The sequence below is a fragment of the Lactuca sativa genome, chromosome 4, assembly GCF_002870075.4.
Source record: "Lactuca sativa cultivar Salinas chromosome 4, Lsat_Salinas_v11, whole genome shotgun sequence".
NCBI lineage: Eukaryota > Viridiplantae > Streptophyta > Magnoliopsida > Asterales > Asteraceae > Lactuca > Lactuca sativa.
In genome coordinates this window covers 53,700,663-53,725,003 of record NC_056626.2, presented here as the reverse complement: position 1 = coordinate 53,725,003, position 24,341 = coordinate 53,700,663, and the positions used below count along the sequence as shown (strand labels likewise).

Here is a 24,341-nt window from a genome sequence, read left to right as displayed (position 1 = left end):
ATCTCTTTTACCTGCAACAAACTCTCTCTATATACACGACGATTTACAACTGTTCATCTTCTTCCTTAACTTAACAATGGCGACTTCTTCATCGGCTCATGATCAAACTGCTTCTTCCACATTGATCTCGATCAAGCCAAACCAGAACATGATCATTGAACTCAACCCTTTTCTGTACGATTAGTATATGCTACAAGTGGTTGAGTGTTTGAAGTATTCACCTCTGGTTCTAGCCCTAACACAGGTGGAATCCGTCCCAATGTCACTCCTATTGCAAGTCTACACTACCGCTTCGTATGATAAGAACAAGGAGAGGATCTACTTCTAAATCTTCTCTCACAAGGATTCGATTTCAAAAGGGAGATTTTGTTCACTATTGCAACTTGCTGTGGATTCGTCTGTGATCTCACTAGACTTCATCACCAATACTCAACTGTTCTCGATGCTCTACGAGATGGGCTACACTGATGTGCTTACCACAGTTACGAAGGTCAAGAAGTCGTGCTTACCGCCCTAATGGAATGGATTGCTTACTCTTCTCATCAAGAGTTTGGCGGAGAAGAGTGGTGGTTCTGATGGTACCAGCAATGGTTTTCTGACCCTTCTATACGGTCTTTACAATGGTATCAATCTTGACTATGGGTCGATTATCTGGTCACAAGTGGTGCAAAGCCTCAACACTTCAACGAGGCACTCTGAAATTTCGTGTGGTTGATTCTAGACTCTCATTACACGAAGGGCGATTGATACTTTGTAGATTCCGGTAATGAAGGATGCCCTAATTGCTTCTGTGGCTACGTTTCTCACCAAGAAAATCATCATTTCTGATCCTACAAAGTTCCCTCACAATGGCTCTATACCTGAGATAATGTACAGGTGTGTCTCAGCTGAGAGTAAGGTCATGGCTGATTATCGCAAGATTCCTCCCAAGGAACCGAGAGTCTTATCTCCTGATTAGCAGGCTGCCTTGGATGCTGTGGAGAAGCTTGGAAACCGAGGATAAAGGGCTACTACCAAGAAAGGGACAACCGAGGATGATAAGTCTAAGTCAAAGAAGCGAAAGTCTGAGAAAGGGGATTCTTCTAAGCCAAAGAAGATTAAGAAGATGGCGAAGAAATTCAAGAGTCCCTCTCCTTCCAGTTCAAAAAATGAGGAGGAGGATGAAGAAGAGGAAATTCATCATGTATCACCGAGAGGTAACACCCATCCCCGATCCCCCACTCCAACCGAACCTCTTCATGACAAACTTCCAACACCACCTCCATCACCGAAACAGACAGTTCCTATTTCGGTTGCTCCTGTTCCCCCACTTACCACATCTCAAACAACAACTTCTATTCCACCACCGCCACCAGTTACTACCATTCCTATTTTTACAACTCCAATCCCTCCTCCTATTATTTCCCAATCAACTTCCACTACTATCCCAGAACCGACAATAAGAGTCAACGTATCTGATACGGGGGCGACTACTGAGACTGAACCTCCAGTTACTTCCAAACCACTTTCACCCTCACCTTCAACCGATTCCGGTGCCACTCTCGGTGGTGCTACTGATGAGTTTGTTTCGATCTATTATAGTCCCTATAGGCTTCCTACAGATGATGATGATGAAGCTCTAGTCACACGCCAATAATTGTAGAGCATTGATGAGAAACTTGATAAAATGCTTCATACCAACAAGTCCTACAATGATGTTGTCCTCAAAGCTTTCATGGATACTGCTCTTGAGCAATATACTGAGTCAATTGACAAATCCACAAAGGCTATTAATGAGTCTACTTGTTCTTGCAAGAAGGCCACTGCTGACGTTGCAGAAATTGTTCACAATACTCAGATCTTTCTTGAGTCACTCAAAGGGCATGCTGATACCAGTGCAGCCAAGGTGAATACCTCTATGGATTCCTTTTCCAAGTCCATTCAAGCAGAGCACACAAAGTTTGAAGCTGTTCGTTCTTCAATACAAGCAAAGAACACTTCACTTATCAGTTCTATGAATTCTCAGTTTGAATCTCTTCACGCTGATTTAGCAAAGGAGAATGCTCTAACGTAAGATCTTGCACGCCAAGCCTCCACAATTGAAGTTCAGAAGGTCCAGCTCGCTCAATCTGAAAAGGAAATTTCTTTGTTGAAGATGGAGAGAGCTGTATTTCGTAGCTGTGCTAGGGATGTCAAGGATATGCTGACCAACCTCCTTGGTGCTCATGATCCTATCCTTAATTTGACTATAAGGAATCATCTAACTTCAAAACTTCTTCCTGCCCTTACATTGTTACATGAGATGAAGGGTGTTTCAGATAGATTCATATCTCCAAAACAAGGGGGAAGGTGCTCAACCGAAGGTTATTGTGAAAACCGAAACCGAATCTGCCCAACCGAAAGTCAAAGTTACAACCGAACCGAAGGTAATGAAGCTTCGGGTTCCGGTTCTCAAGCTAAGGGGATTGATGATGATAGTGATGACGAAGAAGAAGAGACTATTGCTGAGTCCCTTAAACGAAAGAAGAGGGACAGAGAGTTGGATGAAACCTTGATAGTTGCAAAGGAGGCTGAGGAAAGGGAAATGAGGAACAAGGAAGAAGAAGAAGCCTTAAACTGCAAGAAGGCCTTGTTTCCCCTCTGTACAAAAGAAACACTTATCAATGAGGCAATAGAGTTTCCAAGCGTCTACTGGCTGGAAACTATCGCTTTTTTTATTGTGACAATTCTAAGGACTCACAGTTCGACATGCCGATAACACGAAAGGCATTCACGTTTCATTGTTTTGATTCGACTGTTGAAGTTCCTTTCCCTCATCCAAAAGTTGATCGTGAGCTTATCAACTTTTATCTGAAGTATGGTCAACCACAATACTTGACATGGTGCACACAGAAGATAGTTACTGTCAAGGTACTAAAACCTTCGGCTGCTGGGAAGTTCGTAAATTTTAATTTCAAAATCACACGAGGATCAACAAACTCGGTGTCGAATATTTCCCTGGCAGATCTTCCGAATTTAAATCATCATGACTGGATCCTATTGTTTAACATTCTGTTCTCCAATCCGAAAGAATATGAGCCGATACTGGATCATTTGAAGAGGATGTTGGCCTCTTACATACGTGAGGTTGCTGCTACGGATCAGGAGATAGCGAAAGTGATGAACAAGAAACCGACTGTCAAGCCAACACCGAAACCAGGAGATGTGAACAAAATGAAGATGGGCCAAATCGATTCTACACATCTTACTATGATGTTCACAAAAGGCGAAGCCAATCGTTTTATGTTCGCTCTTGCTGATAAACATTTATTCTCAACTGACTGCTTGGAGCACATTATCAATATTATCCATCGGTGCAAGCAGAATTCAGAAGCAGAGAAGAAGAACTTCACGGACATGCTTTGGTGGTACATTACGTTTCGTTATCATCTATTGGCCATCATACCGAAGGTGTTCAAGACAATCAAGAAGTCTTCTGCAGCTCAAACGAAGTGAGCTTTCGGCTCCATTGACGCAAAGGGGGAGATTGTTGAGTTTTGTTATGTTGCGTCATGGGCTTGTGTTTTGTATCCGGATTGGGCCTATCCATCCTTGATTATCTAGTAGGGTTTTACTATAAATAATTCATGCATGTATGCATTAGATAAGGTCGTGATTATCATTAATTATTGTTTTGTAACCCTAAGCACCTCTACAGTCGAAGTTCTTAATCGAGCTCTTCTGAGGTGTTGAAGTTTTAATCATACGACATATTTAAAGCTATTCTTGTGTTCATAATTACGTTCTTAATTGCTTGCCTACATAGAATCTATCGATCTAATAGAACTTTGTTCTAACAATACACCAAATGCAATCTTATCACATCATGTATTTAGAATCTCCAAATAGGAACATAGAGTTAGATAGTGGGTTTTACCTGAATCAGAGTCATACATCTCGACTCTCCCATCTCTTAGATCTCTTAGGTAGTCAGGGCAGCTTCGTAACAAATGTCTCTTCTTTTGGCAATAGAAACAAATGGATTCTTCTGGAATGTTACCCGGGACTATGTCAGACACAACTTTTCTCTTGCGTAGAGAAAACTTTTCTGGACTTCCAATGTTTCCATTGCCCATAGAAGGTTGGGATATTGATTCACCAGACAAATTTGCTCGACCAGTGCGCCAAATCATTTCTGATTAAGCAACAATAAGCAAATAAGTCAAATCAATGAGGGTCATGTCGTGCTCCATCATATAGTACTCTCTAACGAACTTACCATATGAGTCGGGAAGTGAGTGAAGAACCAAGTCAACACCCAACTTTTTCGAGACATCGACTCCCAACATTCCCAATCTATCAATATGCAACTTCATATCCAAGACATGAGCACATACAAAATTTCCATCTTCGAGTCTTTTGCTAATAGGGCTTGAGTGACCTTGAACTTTTCAAGTCTTCGAACACGTGGGTCAAAAAGAATTATTGGAGGAGGTGGAGGAAGTGAAGCACGATTTCTATTTCCACAATCCAATCGTGGAACATCATCTTCAAGTGGAAAAAAATTTCCAACAGATTTTAGGAAGACCATAGTTGTTAGACTTTGACATCTACAAAACGGGAGAAATTCAAGTAAGTTTATTGGAATCCTTGATATAACACCCAAATGAAATATCAAGGTCAGGATCCAACACAATATCCTACAATACGGAAGAGGGATACCGTAATCCAAATTGCAGAAGATTTGAAGGTAGGCAAATGACGATTTACCAATTTCCACCATGAAAAACGAAAACTGAAATTAAGTTTAAATGATTTGAAACTCCTAGATCTTTTGAGATTCATTGAACTTTTCAATGACATGTTTAAATCTCGAGTGTTCCCTTCGTTTGTGACTGGGATGCCGAGGATCACAAACAAGTTGTGGATAACCATGCAAATATATATGGTGCCTCCAATGTTACAGTCACCTAATCGACGTGCCGGTTAACCATACACACTCCATCGATCTATGACAAACATTGAGTCACCCTTTGCCATCTTTGCTTAGAGCCCAATTAGTGTGTCGGTTAACCACACACGCTCCACTAACGTCTTAGCAAACAACTAGGGTTTTAGAATTTAATTAAATACAAACCATATTATTATGGATTTATTAACTCTCTTTTAATTATACATTTAATTAACTTGATAAAACCATATGGTGTAATTTAAACTATTCAAACAACTAGGGTTTTAGAATTTAAAATTTTCAAAATTAAACTTTTAATCAAAAATTTAAATTTCAAAACTTGAGGGCAAGTTTTGAAACTTTTCAAAACAATTAGGGTTTAAAATTTAAACATTTTAAAATTAAACTTTTTAATCAAAAATTTAAATTCCAAAACTTGATGGCAAGTTTTGAAACTTTTCAAAACAATTAGGTTTAATTATTTAAATTTCAAAAACTAAAACTATTAAGTTCAAATTTAAACTATAAAACTAAAGGGTGTAAATTGAAACTTTTCAATGTTACTAGGTTAAATATTTGAATTATAATAATCCTATATTATCTATATTTAACCAAATCCATCAATTTTGATGAAGATAACCATTCCAAACTTAAAAAAACGGATTTAGCTAAGAAAAACGAGTTTTGGCAATTATCCTCAACAAAATCTGGCCAGAAAATCAAAAATCCCGGCAACAGAACAGCAAACTCGTCGAGTTGGGCTCTGAACTCGTCGAGTTCACCCAACTCATCGAGTTCATGTTCCAGACAACAAAAATTTCCGATTTCCTGATCTTTGACAGTTCATTATTGCATCAATTCACTAGAAAACGACCTAGGCTTTGATACCACTGATGGGTTTTGAGCACTACATTAATCCTATGGTGTACATGTAAACCCTAAAGCTTTGGATCTAGTTTGTCTAATGAACATGCAATAATCATCCAAAGCCATGAACCCTAGATCTAGCATATAATAAACGATTTAACATATGAATAAGGGTTTAGATCTTACCTTTGATTGTTATGTATCAATAACAATCTATTCCTTCTTGTAATTGACTTCTGAAAGCTTAGTGTCACAAGTGTCACACCTCTAATGGCTCACAAACACCAAGAGCAAGATAATGACTTAGGAGAGGAGAATGAGGCACCAAAAAATGTCCAAGAAACTCCAATGAATGCTTAGCCACATTTTTTGGTGCCCTAGGGTTCCTTTTATACTTATGTGGGCTGCTAGGGTTTTCAGGGGAAACCCTAATTCTCTGCTTAGGCCTTAAGCAACTCATGGAGTCCCTTTAGATAGCCCTTGGACGAAATCCATATGGGCTTCCCATAGATTTCGTCCAATCCTCTTTCCAATAGGAATCCATAGCCCATAATGCAATATCTTATAACTGCAATAGTAGTCCCCCAAGTTTAATTAATCTCTTTTAGTCACAAAATTAACTCTTGAGTAATATTAATTAAACAATATGATTTCTCTTTTAATATATTATTCACATAATATATTAATAAATCATAATTAAACTCTTTTTCCATAAATCATCCTATCAAGTTGCTTTGGTGAAGGCAACCTAAAAGTTTCATGCTCACAATCAGGTCAAGTACATACCAAAATAGTTATGGACTTAGACACTAATCCAACAAGAAACTCTCACGGAACTTGGCGGTAATCTCCGCCACAGCCTCAGTAGTCTGGCGAAGGTCCTGGAACTCCCTCGCTAGTTGCTACACCTCGATCGCTGGTGCAAACTCCCTTCGGAACCTTGAAACAAACTCATCTAAAGTCGTGATTGCCACTACCACAGACCCTGCATCTCGACCAACCTCATCCCACCAATCACATGCTCGGTCACTCAATAGGCAGGATGTGAATCCCACCTTTGCCCTCTTAAGAACAAAAATCACCCCTTGAGCATTCTCCATGTCAACAATCTAGCGTCGGCTAGCGATGGGTTCCTTAACCCCAAATAACCCAAGAGCTCCACAAGCCTTGAACTCCTGAAACGAGGGAGTTCGCGCTCCAATCTGACCCGCAATAATCTCAACTCGAAAGGACCTGAGCTGCTATTCCATAAGCTCTATAATCCCCTCCTTGATGGTACTAAACATCACATGAGTAGCATTTAAGATACTTCGAGTAACCTTGACCAAAATGAACTCGCACAACCTCTCATCAATCGTTTTAGTGCCCGAGCCAGAACCGGAACCAGAACCAGAGTCAGAACCTCCTCCTTGAGTGATCACCACCATACTCAAACTAAAATACAAACATATAAACAATCAGCATAATCTCGAGGGAACTCACAACATACATGTCTCCTCAGAGTCCCCAGGTCTGTTCTTGTCTCAAGTACATATCATGTGCTTCTAGTAGTACGGGCCCAATAATATCTTTCACACCTATTTGTATCCTCCTCAAGATCCGTCTTGATTCCTCTAAATTACCACACTAGGACTATATACCAATCCTATGCTAGACATCATACATATCCTAGACTTTCCTAGGAATCCTCAACTCCCACCTCTCGCAATACCGAGAACCTCAATCAACAATGCTGGTTTCCTTATGCATGCAAGTTATACATAAAAACATAATCATATAGACTGTCAAATGGTGATTCTACCCTAAGTCCCAAACCAAACAAGAAACATGAAATGAGGCTAAATCGATCATTCTAGGGCTAGAGATGAGATGAGACGGTTCTTCCTAGACGGAGAGAACCATCTTGGTGTAATGGGGGTATATAGACATGATGGAGGCTGATGCCTTGAGGTAAGAGTATGTGTGGCTGAAAAGGTCCTTCTACATGGAGGAGGATATGTTCTATTTATAGAGGACAATTAGATCGACTGAGAATTAGGTTAGACCTTGGGTCAACTCAATTTAATCCTAGCTAGCCAGGAGATAAGCAAAGCCACTCGCAAATGCCTGGTAAGCGTCGGGCAAGGCTGGAAGGCAAGCATCAGGCAGGGCTAGCGGTCGAGTGCCAGACAGGGTTGGCTTGCCGAAGCTATCTAGGTCATGCCAGCAAACCTATCATCATCACTAAATAATTTTTTTCCTCAGTGAACACCTCCCCAGTAACCGCCGATAAAACATTTGTCAAAGTTTTAGCAATTATTTTGGAATGGAAACCAATCAAACTAATTGGTCTAATATATTTGACAAAAAATTGGATCTACCACTTTTGGATTCATTGTAACAAACAAGGAGTTACAAATGTTCCACATTTAACTCATGTCTTGGAAGACTATCATAAAAGACACAATATTTTTTCCAACAAGACTCCAATACCTTTAAAAAAAGTCAAAAGTAAATCAATTTAGCTACTTGGCTTTGTTGTTGCCACAACTTCATTGCTTCTTTTATCTTATTATTCGAAAATAGAGCTTTAAGAACTTTAATGAAATCAACCAAAAGACGCTTAAACATATTACTTTGTTGTGTATTTCGGAAATTCTTCAATTCTTCAATTCCCCAAACTATTATTGAAATAAATAATGAAAGAACTCATTTTAATACAAACATACATTATCTATACCCAATTCCCATCCACAATGATCACTTGAATAATGTGTTGTCTTCTTCTCCGTAGTAATATGTCATGAAAGAACCTTTAGTTCTCAACGGACTTTACAGTTCACCTCCAAGTAATTTTGGCCTTTGGGCTCTCATCGCCCTCGACACCCAACTTAATCTTGGCATGCATTCACACATCACACATGAAGGAATAGGTTAGAGTACTTAAACAATAATATTAAGAAGATATATTATCGCTCCTTAAAATGTATGTATGTATTATGTACATATATAACTATATTATTTTAAGTTATGATGTAAAATTTCCACGTTTAGAATATATGCATTTAAATGTAATAATTGAATATTAGGATTTCTAGCATGTTGTTCTTTAGGTAGTAGTCAAGGAAAAATCTAGCATGTACCTAGGTGAGTCAAGGGACAATCTAGCATGTTACCTCATGTAGAATATATGCATTTATAAAAAAATTTGGACTTACCTTGAAAAAAATTACCACCTACCTTTTATGGACAAAATAAAAAACAAATAAATAAACAACAAACGGATGGAATGATTACACTTCAATTTGTAAAGCAAATTGTTAATATTTATCAAGCGCTATTCCACATTGCGGATAAAGAGAAAGAAATGTAGTTTTTTAACGTTATAAAAAATAATGGTGAAAAGTTGTGACGAAATTTGAAAAACAACACAATTCCTCGTACATTTATGGTTGTAGAAAATGATCGTTGCAAGTGGAATATTTAAATAAGAAAAGAGACAATTTTGTTACAAAGTAATTATTTATTTTGAAAAAAAAGGAAAATCTCAAAGTCTTAAAATTTAGTCAAATTTATTAAAAAATCTCAAACTAAATTTTATTTACAGAAAAGCACAAAATACCGGTTAAAATTTCGAAAAAACCATTTTCAACCGGTTTCGCAGATTTTGTCGGTATTCTGTTCTTTTTCATTAGTTTGCTCAAAATTTTGGGAGTTTTCCAAAAATTACATAGTAACCAAAATATTGAGACTTTTTTGAAAATTACCATTAAATTAATGGATATTATTATTAACAAATCATTTATAAAGATAAAAAAATGTTTTTATTATAAAAAAGTAAATATATTTGTTGCCAATTTATAGGAATAAATTGGTGGTCTAAAATTTTAGGGTCAAATAGACCAGTTTTTATTAATTTTAAGACTTTTTTATAAACCGACCAAAAGGGTCAAGTAGACCAGTTTTTATTAATTTTTAAGGTGTTCGACCTCTACGATTGAACATGTTTTTTTTTGCAAACGGGCTGGTTTTTATTGGTTCAATCCGATCCGACCCGCTACAAATATTATTGACACCTTTGTTTTTATTGGCTTCATTTATTTATAAAACACATTGATTTTTTTATTTTGGATTCGGTTGTAATTGAATATTAGATTTCACATCATAAATTACACCAAACATGATCCTATTTCCTAGAACTAACTTACATACTATACATAGTAGAAAAACAAATCTAACAATCAGATTTATGCATCAAATATCTCAATGTTCCAATATACATCCCTTGTAAATTGTGGTTAAAATTACTCAAGATTTGACTCTTTTCCTTAAATCCTCATACGCTTCACTATGTCTCATTAACCAAAATCTCTCTATTTCTTCCGGATTCCGTCCCGGAATCCTACCAGCTATTAAATCCGACCTGAAATGTGTACCATATAAATTAATCATTACCATTATCCCTATTATAATAAAAGAATAGTTTTATTTTCCGTTTGACATGTGTCATTCTATTAGACCTCCTAATTAATGCATATTTTATTCTCCTTTTGCCATGTGTCACATTATTATGTCTTCTAATTAATGTATGCCTTTTTTCAACTCCATTTCAAATTTCAAATATTAAAATTTTCATTTTAATTACATTAAATTAATAACATTAGAATAAAAATTAAAATAAAAATAATACAAATGATATAATTTCACATATTTATTTAAATCAATGATTAAAATTTATATAATTAAAAAAAACTCTTAATTAATAATTTATTTAAAATAATTAATTAATAATTTTGTGTTTTTACTATAAAAATTTAATTAATTTTGTAACCGTGGTTTCCACGGGTTATAAACTAGTTATAACTAATAAACAATGGCTAATTAAATACGTATCCTTAATTGTTGGTTGTACCTTGTGTGAGTGAGTGGGTGTGTGTACCCTTATGGTTGATTTTTTAATGTGAGTGAGAGGAATATATAATAACAGTTATAAACATTTAAGCATTTTAATTAAACTTTTTTAAAAATTACAAAATAGCCCTTGAACTTTATAAAATTATATTTTAGCCACTGCTTTCAATATTTATGACATTTTAGTCACTGTTTACTTTTAAAAACTACAAAACTATAGTTTGGTCTTACGAATGAATTCTTTATATCGCTAATATGTATTTTGGTCATGTTTCATTATATACATATTTTTAAACGTGGATTAGGGTATTTTTTGTGATTTTTTTACAAATTTTTATCTTATAAAAATAAAATACTATAATCGAAACAGTTAATGTTCTTGTACCTTCTTTTCTTACTCTCTCTTTATACTCCAATTTCTCACTCAATTCGACTATGTGATTTAGAAATCTATTTTGTTTTCATTGTTTAGTCCGTTTTCCAAAATTTTGTGACATATATAATGGGTATTTTCTAGGTCCACTGAATTATCACAATTTTTTTGTAATGGAAATAATATGTACAAGTGATAAACAATTTGTCATACATGTTCGATTCCAAATATGTACCAACAAACCCCACCTTGTCTTTTAGCATTTATGGAATGATTTCGACATTAACTCCATAACACACACTCTCTCTCTCTCTCTCTCTCTCTCTCTCTCTCTCTCTCTCTCTCTCTCTCTCTCTCTCTCTCTCTCTCTCTCTCTCTCTCTCTCTCTCTCTCTCTCTCTCTCTCTCTCTCTCTCTCTCTCTCTCTCTCTCTCTCTCTCAATTAATTAAATATCCTAAGATATATATTGAGTCCAATATTATATTTTTAGAAGAGCTCTTATGAAAAGATGAGATACTCAAACATATATGAAGACATAAGATACCGTTTCACACCAAGATGAAATTCATTTATACTCCTCAAAAATGAAGGCTCAATAAGGTCAAACAATGATGTGTTATAGTGAGGTGCGAACGCCGATTCTGATATCATTAAGATATATGTTGAGTCCAATATTATATTTACAAAAGAGCCCTTATGAAGAAAGAGGAGACTCCAACAAATATAGAGACAGAAGATACAATATCGCACCGATATGAAATGCGTACAAATACAAGCCATTTTTCTTTCATAACTAATTTACAAAAATATTGGTTTTTTAAAACTATGTTGTTAAGTTGTTAGAAATTCATATGATAATAATAATGGTTAAATAATAAGGAAAATGACTTAAAATGGCAACCAATAAAACAAAACTTGTTCTTTATGTAGCTAAACTTTTAATTTTATCCAATAAGAAAACTAACTTTTTATTTTAAAACAAAACTAACTTTTTATTTTGGTTTTAGAATAACAACAGTTATGATTTTTACCGATTAAAATGACAAGAGACATTTACCCTTGCCACATCTAACTAAAAGCCTCTTGTAATTATTTTCTCAAACCACAACCAATAACCATTAGCAATATCATATTGTTTTCTGACCTTGCCATTTTAATCCGTTAATGTAGCACCTGGTTCCTGGTACGTAAATTTCATTTGAGCTCTTTTTCATTTTAAGCCTTGGACTCAGCGAGTTGTAGGTCCGACTCGCCGAGTAGAGACGGGACCCGGGACACGTTTAAGTTGGCGACTCGGCGAATCCATATCCTGGACTCGGCAAGTCACCGCTGTTTGAGGAAACCCTAAGTTTCAGGGGTGTGCACCCTATTTAAGCCCTCATTCCGCCCCAAGCCAGCCCCCATTCACCCTCAGAGCCCTAACCTTCGTTCAAAGCTTTATTCCTTGAGAGTTTGAAGCATTCTTAGTGTGTTTTGAAGTTTTGGAGAAGGGAGAAGAGTGGATCAAGAAGAGGAAGAGGAGGCCAGCCATCTTTGAGCAATCTCAGTGTTTTCCTTGAGGTAAAACTTGATTTTCCCCTCTGATTTCGTGCTTATTGTTCCTTAGAACTCCATTTAAGTCCTTCTTGAGCCATTTCCAAGCTTGTGTATGTTTAAGGATTCGTAATAAGATGAGTAACCTCTAGATCTAGGTGGGATTGAGCTCCAGGAGCTTGGATCTACTGCCTTTATGGACCCATATTGCATGAAAATCCTACATCTACTCTTTTGGTGCATTTTGAGCCCTAAAACCCTCATTGGTGAATATCTACACGTAAAGTTGGAAACTTTACGTGTTATTCATGCTCTAGGAACCCAGATCTGTGGATAGCATAAGCTGGATTCAAGAAGAATCGCGTGTGTAGTAGTTGCATGTGGCCGACTCGACAAGTCGTTCATCTAACTCGGCGAGTCGAGTCGCGAGTCCCCGAGTTTTCCGTTTTCGTGTTTGCTGAGTGGGAGTAGTGAGTCACGGGGTGTGACTCAGTGAGTTGGAAGCCGAACTCATCCATAAAGGAACTTGGCGAGTCAATGCCCTGACTCGGCGAGTTCAAGGCAATCTTCTTAGATCAAGAACATACTCGACGAGTTGTTCATACAACTCGGCGAGTCTCAGCATAAGTGTTCATCGGATGAAGATGAACTCGGCGAGTTGTTCATACAACTCGGCGAGTAGGATGAAGGACTTGAACATCAGTTTAGAAGGAGAACTCGTCGAGTCAACGCCTAACTCGACGAGTAGAGATGGGATTCAGGACAATCGGTTGGATAGGGACTCGACGAGTTGGAGAGCCAACTCGGCGAGTCAGGTCAACTGAAAGTTGACTTTAACCTTGACTTATGACATGATTAGGGGTAAAATGGTCATTTTACCCAAAGGACTGTTATCAGAGCCCTGGTTTGAGGGATTCGGACACACCTTCGGGGGTGTCTGAACTCAAATCGAGGGATTATTAGATTTTCCAAAAAGAAAATGTTTTCCAAAAATTGAGAACAAAGTTTTTAGAAAGAACGAAGGGTGTGATGTGCGCGACCGGCCGAGCTCAAGTAAGTATCCCCTAAAGTACCCATACAAGTTTATGTTATGTTTACCAGCTTTTGTAGAACGGCGTGCTAGAATAGGACTAAGGATCTAGGAGTGATGCCTTATGTGCCTGCTTTATATGTTTCAGCTGTATGAAAAATTGCATGCTAGTGTTGAGTAGACAGCAAGTAGGATAGCCTGATTAGGTTATGCCTGATAGTATGAACTTAGCATTGTATGCTAGTGCAGTTCCTATGAGCAGATAGAGTTGATTGAGATTGTTACCCTTGTTTGAATGTTGCTTGCTTCGTGCTTTGTGGGACTCTGAATAATGGGAGTTAGCCATTAGGTGAATACGTCACGTCACATGTGATCAGGGTTGAATAATCTTAGAGTGTTGGATTTGATCCTATTGTGCAGCTCTTGTTTGAGTCCAACCGTTGTAGGGACGAGTCTGTTACTCGAAGGATTATTTGAGCCTCATCACATGTGATGGTATTCAGGTAATGGCTAATTGGCATTACAAGGAGGCCTGCAGCAGCTGAGGACTGGGTAGAGTAGAGTCAGAGATTTCCCTAGGGCAAGCCTAGGATGAGTATAGCAGTGAACAACAATAGTGAAAGGGGTCTGGTGAAGTCAAGGCAGTCCTTGAAGAAGGTACGAATAGATGTGGAAGGTAGTATGGGCCCGTACTACTGAAAGCAGAGGATCCGTACCCGAACTAAGGAAGGATGAGATAAGACCAGGGAACTTGTAGTAGTTGTGATCCCTCAAGAAGTAGCAGTATCACTAACAATTGTTATGTATGTATTGCAGAATGGTGGTACTTCGATCGAGGCCGATAGATGGCGGTTCAAGAGAGGGGTCAAGTTCGGGATCAGGTTCCGAGCCGGTAGATGAGGGACTACACGAGTTCATCGCGTCAGAGATCACCAGGGGTATCCTTGAGTCGACCCCCATCATCTTCGGGTCGATCAAGGAAGGGATAGTTGAGATGATGGAGGATCGCCTCAGGGCGTTCAGGAGCGACATGGCATCTGGACAGTCGGGATCTCGCACGCTGTCCTTTAAGGACTTCAGGGGCAGTGGTGCGCCGGATTTCCACGGGGTGAAAGACCCCATTGCTGCCAGGCGATGGATTGCAGACATCGAGTCTGCACAGTTGACTAGCTTCTGCCCCGAGGGGTCGAAGGTGAGGTATGCAGCAGGGTGTTTATGAGACCGAGCTCGAGATTGGTGGGAGTCAGTGGGTGACTCGTTGGGAGCCTCAGCGGTCGAGGCTATGACCTAGTCGGACTTTGTGACCAGATTCAGGGCAGAGTTTGCGCCGGCTTTCGAGCTTCAGCAGCTGGCCAGGGAGTTTTTGGATATGAGAGAGACGACGGAGACTGTGTCGGAGATCACTGCCAAGTTCCGGGAGAGGGCACTGTTGGTGCCCCAGTACGCGGGTGATGAGGACACGAGGAGGACCCGCTATCATGACATGCTCCGAGCTGACATTCGGGAGCACGTTAGTTTTTCAGCTTGCCCCACCTTGGACTCTATGATTGCCAGGGCGAGAGAGAGGGAGATAGATTTGGAGCATATTCGGAAACGGAAGTCTGAGGAGGGACAGACGGGAGGGGCTTCGGAGAAGAAGCCCAAGGGATCAGATGGTAGGCCGAAAGGCCAGTCAGGACCGGGCCGCTGCAGGAAATGCGGCAGACATCATGAAAGGGCATGTAGACTGGGATCGTCAGGCTGCTATAAGTGCGGCAAGATGGGGCGTTTTAGCAGGGATTGTACCGCCCCCTGCACCTTACAGACATCAGAGTTGTTGGGTTTCCACTGCAACCAGAGGGGCCACAAGAAGGCCAATTGTCCCCAGTTGACAGCTACAATGCCAGTGAAGGCACCAACACCAACGACCCTGCGGATTACTGATGGCCGGCAGGGCAAGGCAGAGGCTCCAGTGGTGAGGAGTCGGACATTTCAGCTGACTACAGAGGAAGCACGCGCCGCACCCGATGTGGTGACGGGTATGATTCTTTCCCTCTATTTTATTTTTATGAGGTTATGATATTGATATGTGCTCTGTGTGTACATGTATGCATTAGGATCGTTCCATGTGAACGGCATCCCAGTTCAGGTGTTGTTCGACTCGGGTGCCTCCCGATCATTTGTTTCCCTTGCGCTTAGAAAGAAGTTTCCTGAGTCGTCGGGCGTGTTAGATTGCCCTTTAGAGGTAGAAATTGCTGATGACCGATCGGTGCGAGCATCGATGGTGTTTCGGGATTGCGTATTGCGTTTGTTTGAGGAGCGCTACCTGGTAGACTTGGTTCCCATTCCGTTGCGTGGGAACAAGGTGATTATAGGCATGGATTGGTTGAGCCCTAATGGGGCGGTGATAGATTGCGCGCAGCAGCTAGTACGAGTTAGGACCCCAGGTGGGGGAGAGTTAGTGATTCATGGCGAGAGGCCACAGTGTGGACCCTCAGTCTGTTCAGCAGCGAGGGCTAGATGATACCTCCAGCAGGGATGCGCAGGTTATGTCGCGTACGTGATGGATACCTGGGAGGCGGGTAAGGCGACGGTGAGCGAGGTTCCGGTGGTGCGAGATTTCGCAGATGTTTTTCCAGAGGAGCTTCCTGGGATACCTCCGGAGCGACAGGTGGAGTTCAGGATTGACCTCGTTCCTGGTGCGGCTCCGATAGCCAAGACACCGTATCGGTTGGCTCCTCCTGAGATGCAGGAGTTGTCTACACAGCTGCAGGAGCTGTTAGACAAGGGATTCATTCGACCGAGTAGTTCACCCTGGGGAGCCCCGATTCTGTTCGTGAAAAAGAAGGACGAGTCGCATCGGATGTGTATAGATTACCAGGAGCTGAACAAGGTAACGGTGAAGGACCGTTACCCACTCCTGAGGATTGATGATATCTTTGACCAGCTTCAGGGAGCGTCTTGGTTTTCCAAGATCGATTTGCGTTCGGGTTATCATCATATGAGGGTCAGAGAGGAGGATGCGCAGAAGACCGCGTTTCGGACGCGCTATGGCCATTATGAGTTCGTGGTGATGCCGTTTGGGCTCACCAATGCTCCTGCCGCGTTCATGGACCTCGTGAACCGCGTATGCAGACCGATGCTGGATCGGTCTGTGATAGTTTTCATTGACGACATCTTGGTTTATTCCAAGACACAGGAGGAGCATGAGGACCATCTGAGAGAGGTTTTGGAGACCCTGAGGAGGGAGAGCTTGTATGCCAAGTTCTCCACGTGCGAGTTTTGGTTGTGCGAGGTGCAATTTCTCGGACACCTTGTCAACCAGAACGGGATTCTAGTTGACCCGGCCAAGGTCGAGGCCGTGATGAGATGGGAGGTTCCTAAGTCTCCATCCGAGATTCGGATCTTCCTAGGATTAGCAGGCTACTATCGGAGATTCATTCAGGATTTCTCCAAGATAGCCGTACCCCTGACGCGGCTGACGAAGAAAGTTGTAGTCTTTCAGTGGGGACCCGAGTAGTAGGCTGCGTTTGAGACGCTGAGATAGAGATTGTGCAAGGCGCCAATCTTAGCCCTGCCAGAGGGCGTAGAGGATTTTGTGGTTTACTGTGACGCGTCCATTTTAGGGTTGGGCGTGGTACTGATGCGGAGGGGGCATGTCATTGCCTACGCTTCGAGGCAGCTCAAGCCTCATGAGGCGAACTACCCGACGCATGATTTGGAGTTGGGGGCGGTGGTTTTTGCCCTCAAGATTTGGCGACATTACCTCTACGGGGTTCGATGTACCATCTACACGGACCACAAGAGTTTGAGGTACCTCATGGATCAGGCGAATCTGAACATGAGGCAGCGTCGGTGGTTGGACGTGGTGAAGGATTATGATTGCGAGATCCTCTACCACTCGGGGAAGGCCAACGTGGTGGCCGATGCGCTTAGCCGCAAGGCGGCGCCGATTAGGGATATTTGTATGAGGATGTCCGTAATGACTCCCCTGTTGGAGCAAATTCGGGAGGCTCAACAGGAGGTTATCAAGGAGAAGCATCGGAAGAGCGAGCGTGTGGTGGGTCAGGTTTCCTCCTTCGATTATGATAGCCGAGGACTATTGACACTACACCGTAGGGTGTGGGTGCCATATCACGGAGGCGTGCGCCAGATCTTGATGGAGGAGGCGCATAAATCCTGATTCTCTATTCATCTAGGGGCGACGAAGATGTATAGGGATCTTCGTCTAGATTATTGGCGGCCCTGCATGAAGCGGGATGTGGCTTGGTACGTCGAGTGGTGCTTGACCTGCAGGAAGGTCAAGGCCGAACATCAGAGACTGCATGGCAAGATGCATCCGTTGGACATCCCATTGTGGAAATGGGAAGATATCACGATGGATTTTATCACGAAGCTTCCCAGGACCGCACGTGGAGTAGATTCGATTTGGGTCATCGTGGATCGATTGACCAAGAGTGCTCATTTTATTCCGATTCAGGAGAGCATATCGGCCAAGAAATTGGCCAACATCTATATTAGGGAGATTGTGGCGCGACACGGGGTGCCAGTATCGGTTATCTCGGACAGGGATGTGCGTTTTACTTCCAGGCTTTGGAAGAGGTTTCATGACGAGTTGGGCACTCGTTTGCATTTTAGCACCGCCTTTCACCCACAGACAGATGGTCAGAGCGAGCGGACCATCCAGACTCTGGAGGATATGTTGTGGGCGTGCGTGCTAGACTTCGGTGGTAGCTGGGATACTTATCTTCCCTTGGCTGAGTTCTCGTACAACAACAGCTACCACGCGAGTATCGACCGCCCTTCATTCGAGATGTTGTACGTACGGAAGTGCAGGACCCCGATATGCTGGGGAGAGGTTGGTCAGAGGGTCATGGGGAGCACCGAAGTGGTGCTCAAGACTACCGAGAGGATTCAGCAAGTTCGGAGCAGTTCAGACCGCGCAGAGTCGGCAGAAAAGTTACGCCGACAAGCGCCGATCCGACCTGGAGTTCCAGGTTGGGGAAATGGTTCTCCTGAAGGTGTCGCCTTGGAAGGGCGTCATTCGATTCAGGAAGCGGGGCAAGTTGGGCCCGAGGTATATTGGGCCGTTCAGGGTTGTAGCCTGGGTGGGCAAGGTGGCGTATAGGCTGGACCTGCCGGTCGAGCTCAGCCAGATCCACAACACTTTCCATGTTTCTCAGCTGCGGAAGTGCCTAGTGGACGATTCAGCGATAGTGCCGTTAGAGGATATACAGGTTGATGACAGCCTGAATTACATTGAGCGTCCAGTCGCAATCCTCGACAGGAAGTCGAAGGATTTGAGGAACAAGCGAGTGGAACTCGTGAAGGTGTAATGGCAGCACCGGAAGAGATTAGAGTGGACTTGGGAGCCGGTGGAAGAGATGATGGAGCATTACCCCGAGCTATTTTTAGAGCAAGCAGCAAACTTCGAGGACAAAGTCTAAAATAAGTGGGGGAGATTTGTAGCACCTGGTTCCTGGTACATAAATTTCATCTGAGCTCTTTTTCATTTTAAGCCTTGGACTCGGCGAGTTGTAGGTCCGACTCGCCGAGTAGAGACGGGACCCGGGACACGTTTAAGTTGGCGACTCGGCGAGTCACCGCTGTTTGAGAAAACCCTAAGTTTCAGGGGTGTGCACCCTATTTAAGCCCTCATTCCGCCCCAAGCCAGCCCCCATTCACCCTCAGAGCCCTAACCCTCGTTCAAAGCTTTATTCCTTGAGAGTTTGAAGCATTCTTAGTGTGTTTTGAAGTTTTGGAGAAGGGAGAAGAGTGGATCAAGAAGAGGAAGAGGAGGCCAACCATCTTTGAGCAATCTCAGTGTTTTCCTTGAGGTAAAACTTGATTGTCCCCTCCGATTTCGTGCTTATTGTTCCTTATAACTCCATTTAAGTCCTTCTTGAGCCATTTCCAAGCTTGTGTATGTTTAAGGATTCGTAATAAGCTGAGTAACCTCTAGATCTAGGTGGGATTGAGCTCCAGGAGCTTGGATCTACTGCCTTTATGGACCCATATTGCATGAAAACCCTAGATCTACTCTTTTGGTGCATTTTGAGCCCTAAAACCCTCATTGGTGAATATCTACACGTAAAGTTGGAAACTTTACGTGTTATTCATGCTCTAGGAACCCAGATCTGTGGATAGCATAAGCTGGATTCAAGCAGAATCGCGTGTGTAGTAGTTGCATGTGGCCGACTCGGCAAGTCGTTCATCTAACTCGGCGAGTCGAGTCGCGAGTCCCCGAGTTTTCTGTTTTCGTGTTTGCTCAGTGGGAGTAGTGAGTCACGGGGTGTGACTCAGTGAGTTGGAAGCCGAACTCATCCATAAAGGAACTTGGCGAGTCAATGCCCTGACTCGGCGAGTTCAAGGCAATCTTCTTAGATCAAGAACATACTCGACGAGTTGTTCATACAACTCGGCGAGTCTCAGCATAAGTGTTCATCGGATGAAGATGAACTCGGCGAGTAGGATGAAGGACTTGAACATCAGTTTAGAAGGAGAACTCGTCGAGTCAACGCCTAACTCGACGAGTAGAGACGGGATTCAGGACAATCGATTGGATAGGGACTCGACGAGTTGGAGAGCCAACTCGGCGAGTCAGGTCAACTGAAAGTTGACTTTGACCTTGACTTATGACATGATCAGGGGTAAAATGGTCATTTTACCCAAAGGACTGTTATCAGTAATTGATTGAGTATGTTGTGGAAATTGCAGCCGGAGGATTTCCGGAGCAGCAGCAGCAGCAGTAGGCAGTCAGTTCCCGATCAGATCAGCAGCTACTTCGAGGTGAGTTACCTTCCAGTAGCGGTGGGTCTACGGCCACAATGCCAGCCCACCAGTAGGAGTTCTATGTTAGATGATTGTATTTGTGATATCATCTAGGTTTGCTACTACCTGATATATTATATGCTGACACGATATGTATATGTGATAGTAGTAGAGTTCGGTTGTTAGTACCGAAGGGTAGGTCAGACACCCCAGATATGTTTGACAGTATTTGATGATATGATTATATGCTGGCATGATATGTTATGTGTGATAGTGGTAGTAGGCGGGGAATAGTCCTCAAGTTCGGTCGTTAGGACCGAAGGGTAGATCGGACACCCCAGATATGTCTGATAATATGTTATGTTATGATATATGTGATAGTAGCAGTAGGGGGTGAAATAGTCCCCGAGGATCGGTTGTTAGGACCGATGGGTAGTCAGCACCCAAGAATAGCTTGACACGGGTAGACGGCACCCCAGAATGGCCGCACGGGTAGACGGCACCCCAGAATGGCCGCACGGGTAGTCGGCACCCCAGAATGGCCGTACCGGGTAGTCAGGCACCCCAGAATAGCCTGACAGTATGTATGATATGTGTTGTATGGTATGTGGTACGATGGGGGAACTCACTAAGCTTTGTGCTTACATTTTTCAGTTGTTGTTTCAGGTACCTCTTCAGCTAGGGGAAAGGAGCTGGCGCAGTAGCGGCATATCACACACACTCTTGCTTCCGCAGTTATGAGTTTATTCTGGGATTGATACTCTGATATTTTGGTTGTTTAAATGTTGTGGATTTCAAATTTGGTTTTCGATGTGAAATGGTTTAATTAAACAATGTTTTAATTACTAATGTTTTCTAAGTTATGTTTTAAAAACGAAATTTTTGGACGTAAAAATTGGGTCATTACAGTTAAAATCAATATAGTCGAAGTCGTTGTTTGAGAAAAATGACTATAATATACTATTAGTTAGACATGGCAAAGCAATAATGGTATTCATTGTCATTTTAATTGATAAAAATTGTAATATCTAATATTTTAGAACCAAAATAAAAAATTGGTTTGCTTACTATAAACGATTAAAATTTTAGTGGCCTAAAGAGCAAATTTTGGTTATTGATTACAATTTTACGTTATTTTCCCTAAATAATAAATATAAGGTGCTAATTAACTTTACATTATACTTTTTTCTATAAAATACCATACGGTAGGTTTAATCTTTCTATTCTAATAAATAAATAAGTTTATTATTCTATTGACAAGTATCACAATATTAGAAATTATCATTAATATTATATGTTACATGTCAACCTATTAATTCTTGATTTTAATTTTTTCACTCTAATTATATTAAATTAATAATTGATAACTGATTTTTCATTTCAAATTTCAAATTTTAAATTTCACACTTAATTATATCAAATTAATAACATTAGAATAAAAAATAAAATAAAATAAATATATATTATAAGGTGAAACAATTTCATGTATTTATTTAAATCAACAATTATAATTTTATATAACTAAAAAATATCTCTTAATTAATAATTTATTTAAAATAATTGATTAAAAATTTTAAGTTTTTACTATAAAAATTTAATTAGTTTTATAACCGTAGTTCTCACGGGTTATAAACTAGTGGTAAAATAAAACAATACGAAGCTTTTGAATTAAGAGTGACATTTTGACGGTTTCCTAGATTTCATACCATTAAAACGAATTATTAAAAAGTGTTTTTTTTTTTTTTTTTTTTTTTTTTTTTTTTTTTTTAATGTTTTATACTCAACTTTTAGATTTTAGGAAAAACAAAATTTGGAAAATAAAATCTTTCTGCAATATGAGTTTTTAGTTTTTCTTCTAAACATAAAACTTCTAATCCGAAAGCTATTTCAAGTAGCTTTTGAGAGTTTTTAGGTTTTGGTTTAAGTAGTTTTAAAACTTTAAAATTTAGTAACTACTTTTGTCAAAAAATATAACATCCAACTTCTAGCTAGCAAATAGTTTTGCCTAATACGCCCAAAGTCATTGCATTTACTATGAATTATTAGAAAAGTCGGTATGTGATTCATCTTCGATTTACCAGTCACAAATGAACAGTTGGGTACAGTATGATGAGATTTGTCTATAGTGACACCAATATAAATATCCACTAAAAATATGACAACAATAAAAAGAAACACAATCAAGCTATCCTGTTATCAATAGCTTTAAGAAACCCAATCCATGGCACAAATAATTTCATGTAAATGCAATGGGTATAAAATTTTAGCATAATGTGCTCTTCTAAATAATTTAATGTTAATGTTTTCATGTATTTTGTTAATGTATCATTTCGATTCAACATAGTAATTTATGTCTTTATATATTGGAGTCTCCGTGTCTCTATAAGGTCTCTATATAGATATATGTGGAGAATAGACCAATGATTCCATATATATCTTATATATCATCAAGCACAATAATACTATTAAATGAATGGCTAGCATAATATCTAAGAAAAAAATTTATCATTGATAATTCTATATCGAAAAAAAAAAAAAAAAAAAAAACTAACCTGTTACCAACAAGTTTGTGCATTCTATAAATGATATCTTCTTCTTGTTCGCTCATATTAATGAACTCCCATTTTCTACTGCTCACCTCTGCAAAATTCACTTGTATGATGGTAAAATCAATCACCAATATTGTGCTTGATTTGAATCTTTTGAACACCAATTACGTGATCGTAATTTATAATTATTCTTTTGGCTTAAACTTGTAAATAAAAAATATAGTTTGGTAATTTAAAAGAAAATAATATTGTAAAGCTTTTGCACACTTTTTAACAGTTTTATTTGTCATTCTAATTATAAGAATAACGAAAAAAGCACCATACTTAATAACATAATACGTGTGATATTATAGTGTGTAGTTGGCTTTCTAACAAATGATCATTTTGGTTGCAAATTTTACAAATATAATATCTGAAAAATTATAATGTCTAGTATTCTCGTAATCTCAAAAATTATAATGGTTATACTAACCATTACCCAAAACGACATGTACAATAGTTAGAGATGTAACCAGGTGTGTAACTCAATCCCAACCCAATTAAGTTAATTTAACAAAAACAAAGGGAACTCAGATATAACTTAAATATATTATGGCATTTAAAAATAACTTCAATAAAATAAGTTAAATAACCCACCTTAAAGAAATTAGATTTAATCTGTCAATTAAATATATATGAGAATTGAAAAAACAGCAGATTAATTCCTTCTAAAACTCACCTTCAAACTCAGAATTGTGCTTCATGGAGGATTGACCAGTCTTCCTCCTCCTACGTTTATCCATCAAGAGGGAGAAGAAAGAGAATGATGCAATGAATTTATAGGATGTTCAAGACTATGGCATTTTTATGATAATATGTCCTACCACTTTGGTATATATATATATATATATATATATATATATATATATATATATATATATATATATATATATATATATATATATATATATATATATATATATATATATATAAAAGAGTAGTGTTTTTGCCATGTGTCACCATATTAGACCTCTTAATTAATGTGTTGCCACTTGTCAATCTATTAGTTCTCCATTTAAAATTTATTAGACCTCCTCATTAATGTGATGCTATTTGTCAATGTATTTATTCTCTATTTTAAATTTTAAAATTTATATTATTGTTTTCATTAATTCACAAATAAAAAATATCTAATATATATTAAAAATCAATTTTACATATTTATTTGAATCAACGATTATAATTTCATATAACTAATAAAAATATCTTTTAATTTAATAATTTATTTAAAATAACTGATTAATAATTTTGAGTTTTTAGTATAAAAGTTTGATTAATTTTATAACCGTGGTTCCCACGGGTTATAAACTAGTATATATATATATATATATATATATATATATATATATATATATATATATATATATATATATATATATATATATTAGTTTATAACCCGTC

At 39.4% G+C, this 24,341-nt stretch overlaps 2 protein-coding genes across 2 annotated transcripts; one reads left to right on the top strand and one right to left on the bottom strand.

Annotated features, from left to right (window-relative positions):
• Nucleotides 1–1,105: 1,105 nt before the first annotated feature.
• LOC111876810 (proline-rich receptor-like protein kinase PERK2) lies at nucleotides 1,106–1,636 on the top strand. Its single transcript, XM_023873386.1, has one exon. The coding sequence runs from the start codon at nucleotides 1,106–1,108 to the stop codon at nucleotides 1,634–1,636; it is 531 nt and encodes a 176-aa protein (XP_023729154.1).
• Nucleotides 1,637–9,892: 8,256 nt separating this feature from the next.
• Nucleotides 9,893–23,772, bottom strand: LOC111876781 (transcription factor TRY). The gene is made up of 3 exons (XM_023873356.3): nucleotides 23,620–23,772; nucleotides 22,905–22,992; nucleotides 9,893–10,178 (listed from the first exon to the last, which is right to left on the bottom strand). Exons 1-3 carry the CDS (start codon nucleotides 23,681–23,683, stop codon nucleotides 10,064–10,066), a joined length of 267 nt encoding a protein of 88 aa, XP_023729124.1. The 5' UTR covers nucleotides 23,684–23,772; the 3' UTR covers nucleotides 9,893–10,063.
• Between the last annotated feature and the right edge of the window lie 569 nt (nucleotides 23,773–24,341).

What these genes read in the sequence shown, in the direction of transcription:
- LOC111876810 (XM_023873386.1), top strand. Translation starts at nt 1,106, where the DNA reads ATGGCGAAGAAATTCAAGAGTCCCTCTCCTTCCAGTTCAAAAAATGAG.
- LOC111876781 (XM_023873356.3), bottom strand. Translation starts at nt 23,683, where the DNA reads ATGGATAAACGTAGGAGGAGGAAGACTGGTCAATCCTCCATGAAGCAC. An exon ending in GCACAATTCTGAGTTTGAAG is followed by an intron (nt 22,993 to 23,619) that starts GTGAGTTTTAGA and finishes TGAATTTTGCAG; the next exon opens with AGGTGAGCAGTAGAAAATGG. An exon ending in CACAAACTTGTTGGTAACAG is followed by an intron (nt 10,179 to 22,904) that starts GTTAGTTTTTTT and finishes TACACATTTCAG; the next exon opens with GTCGGATTTAATAGCTGGTA.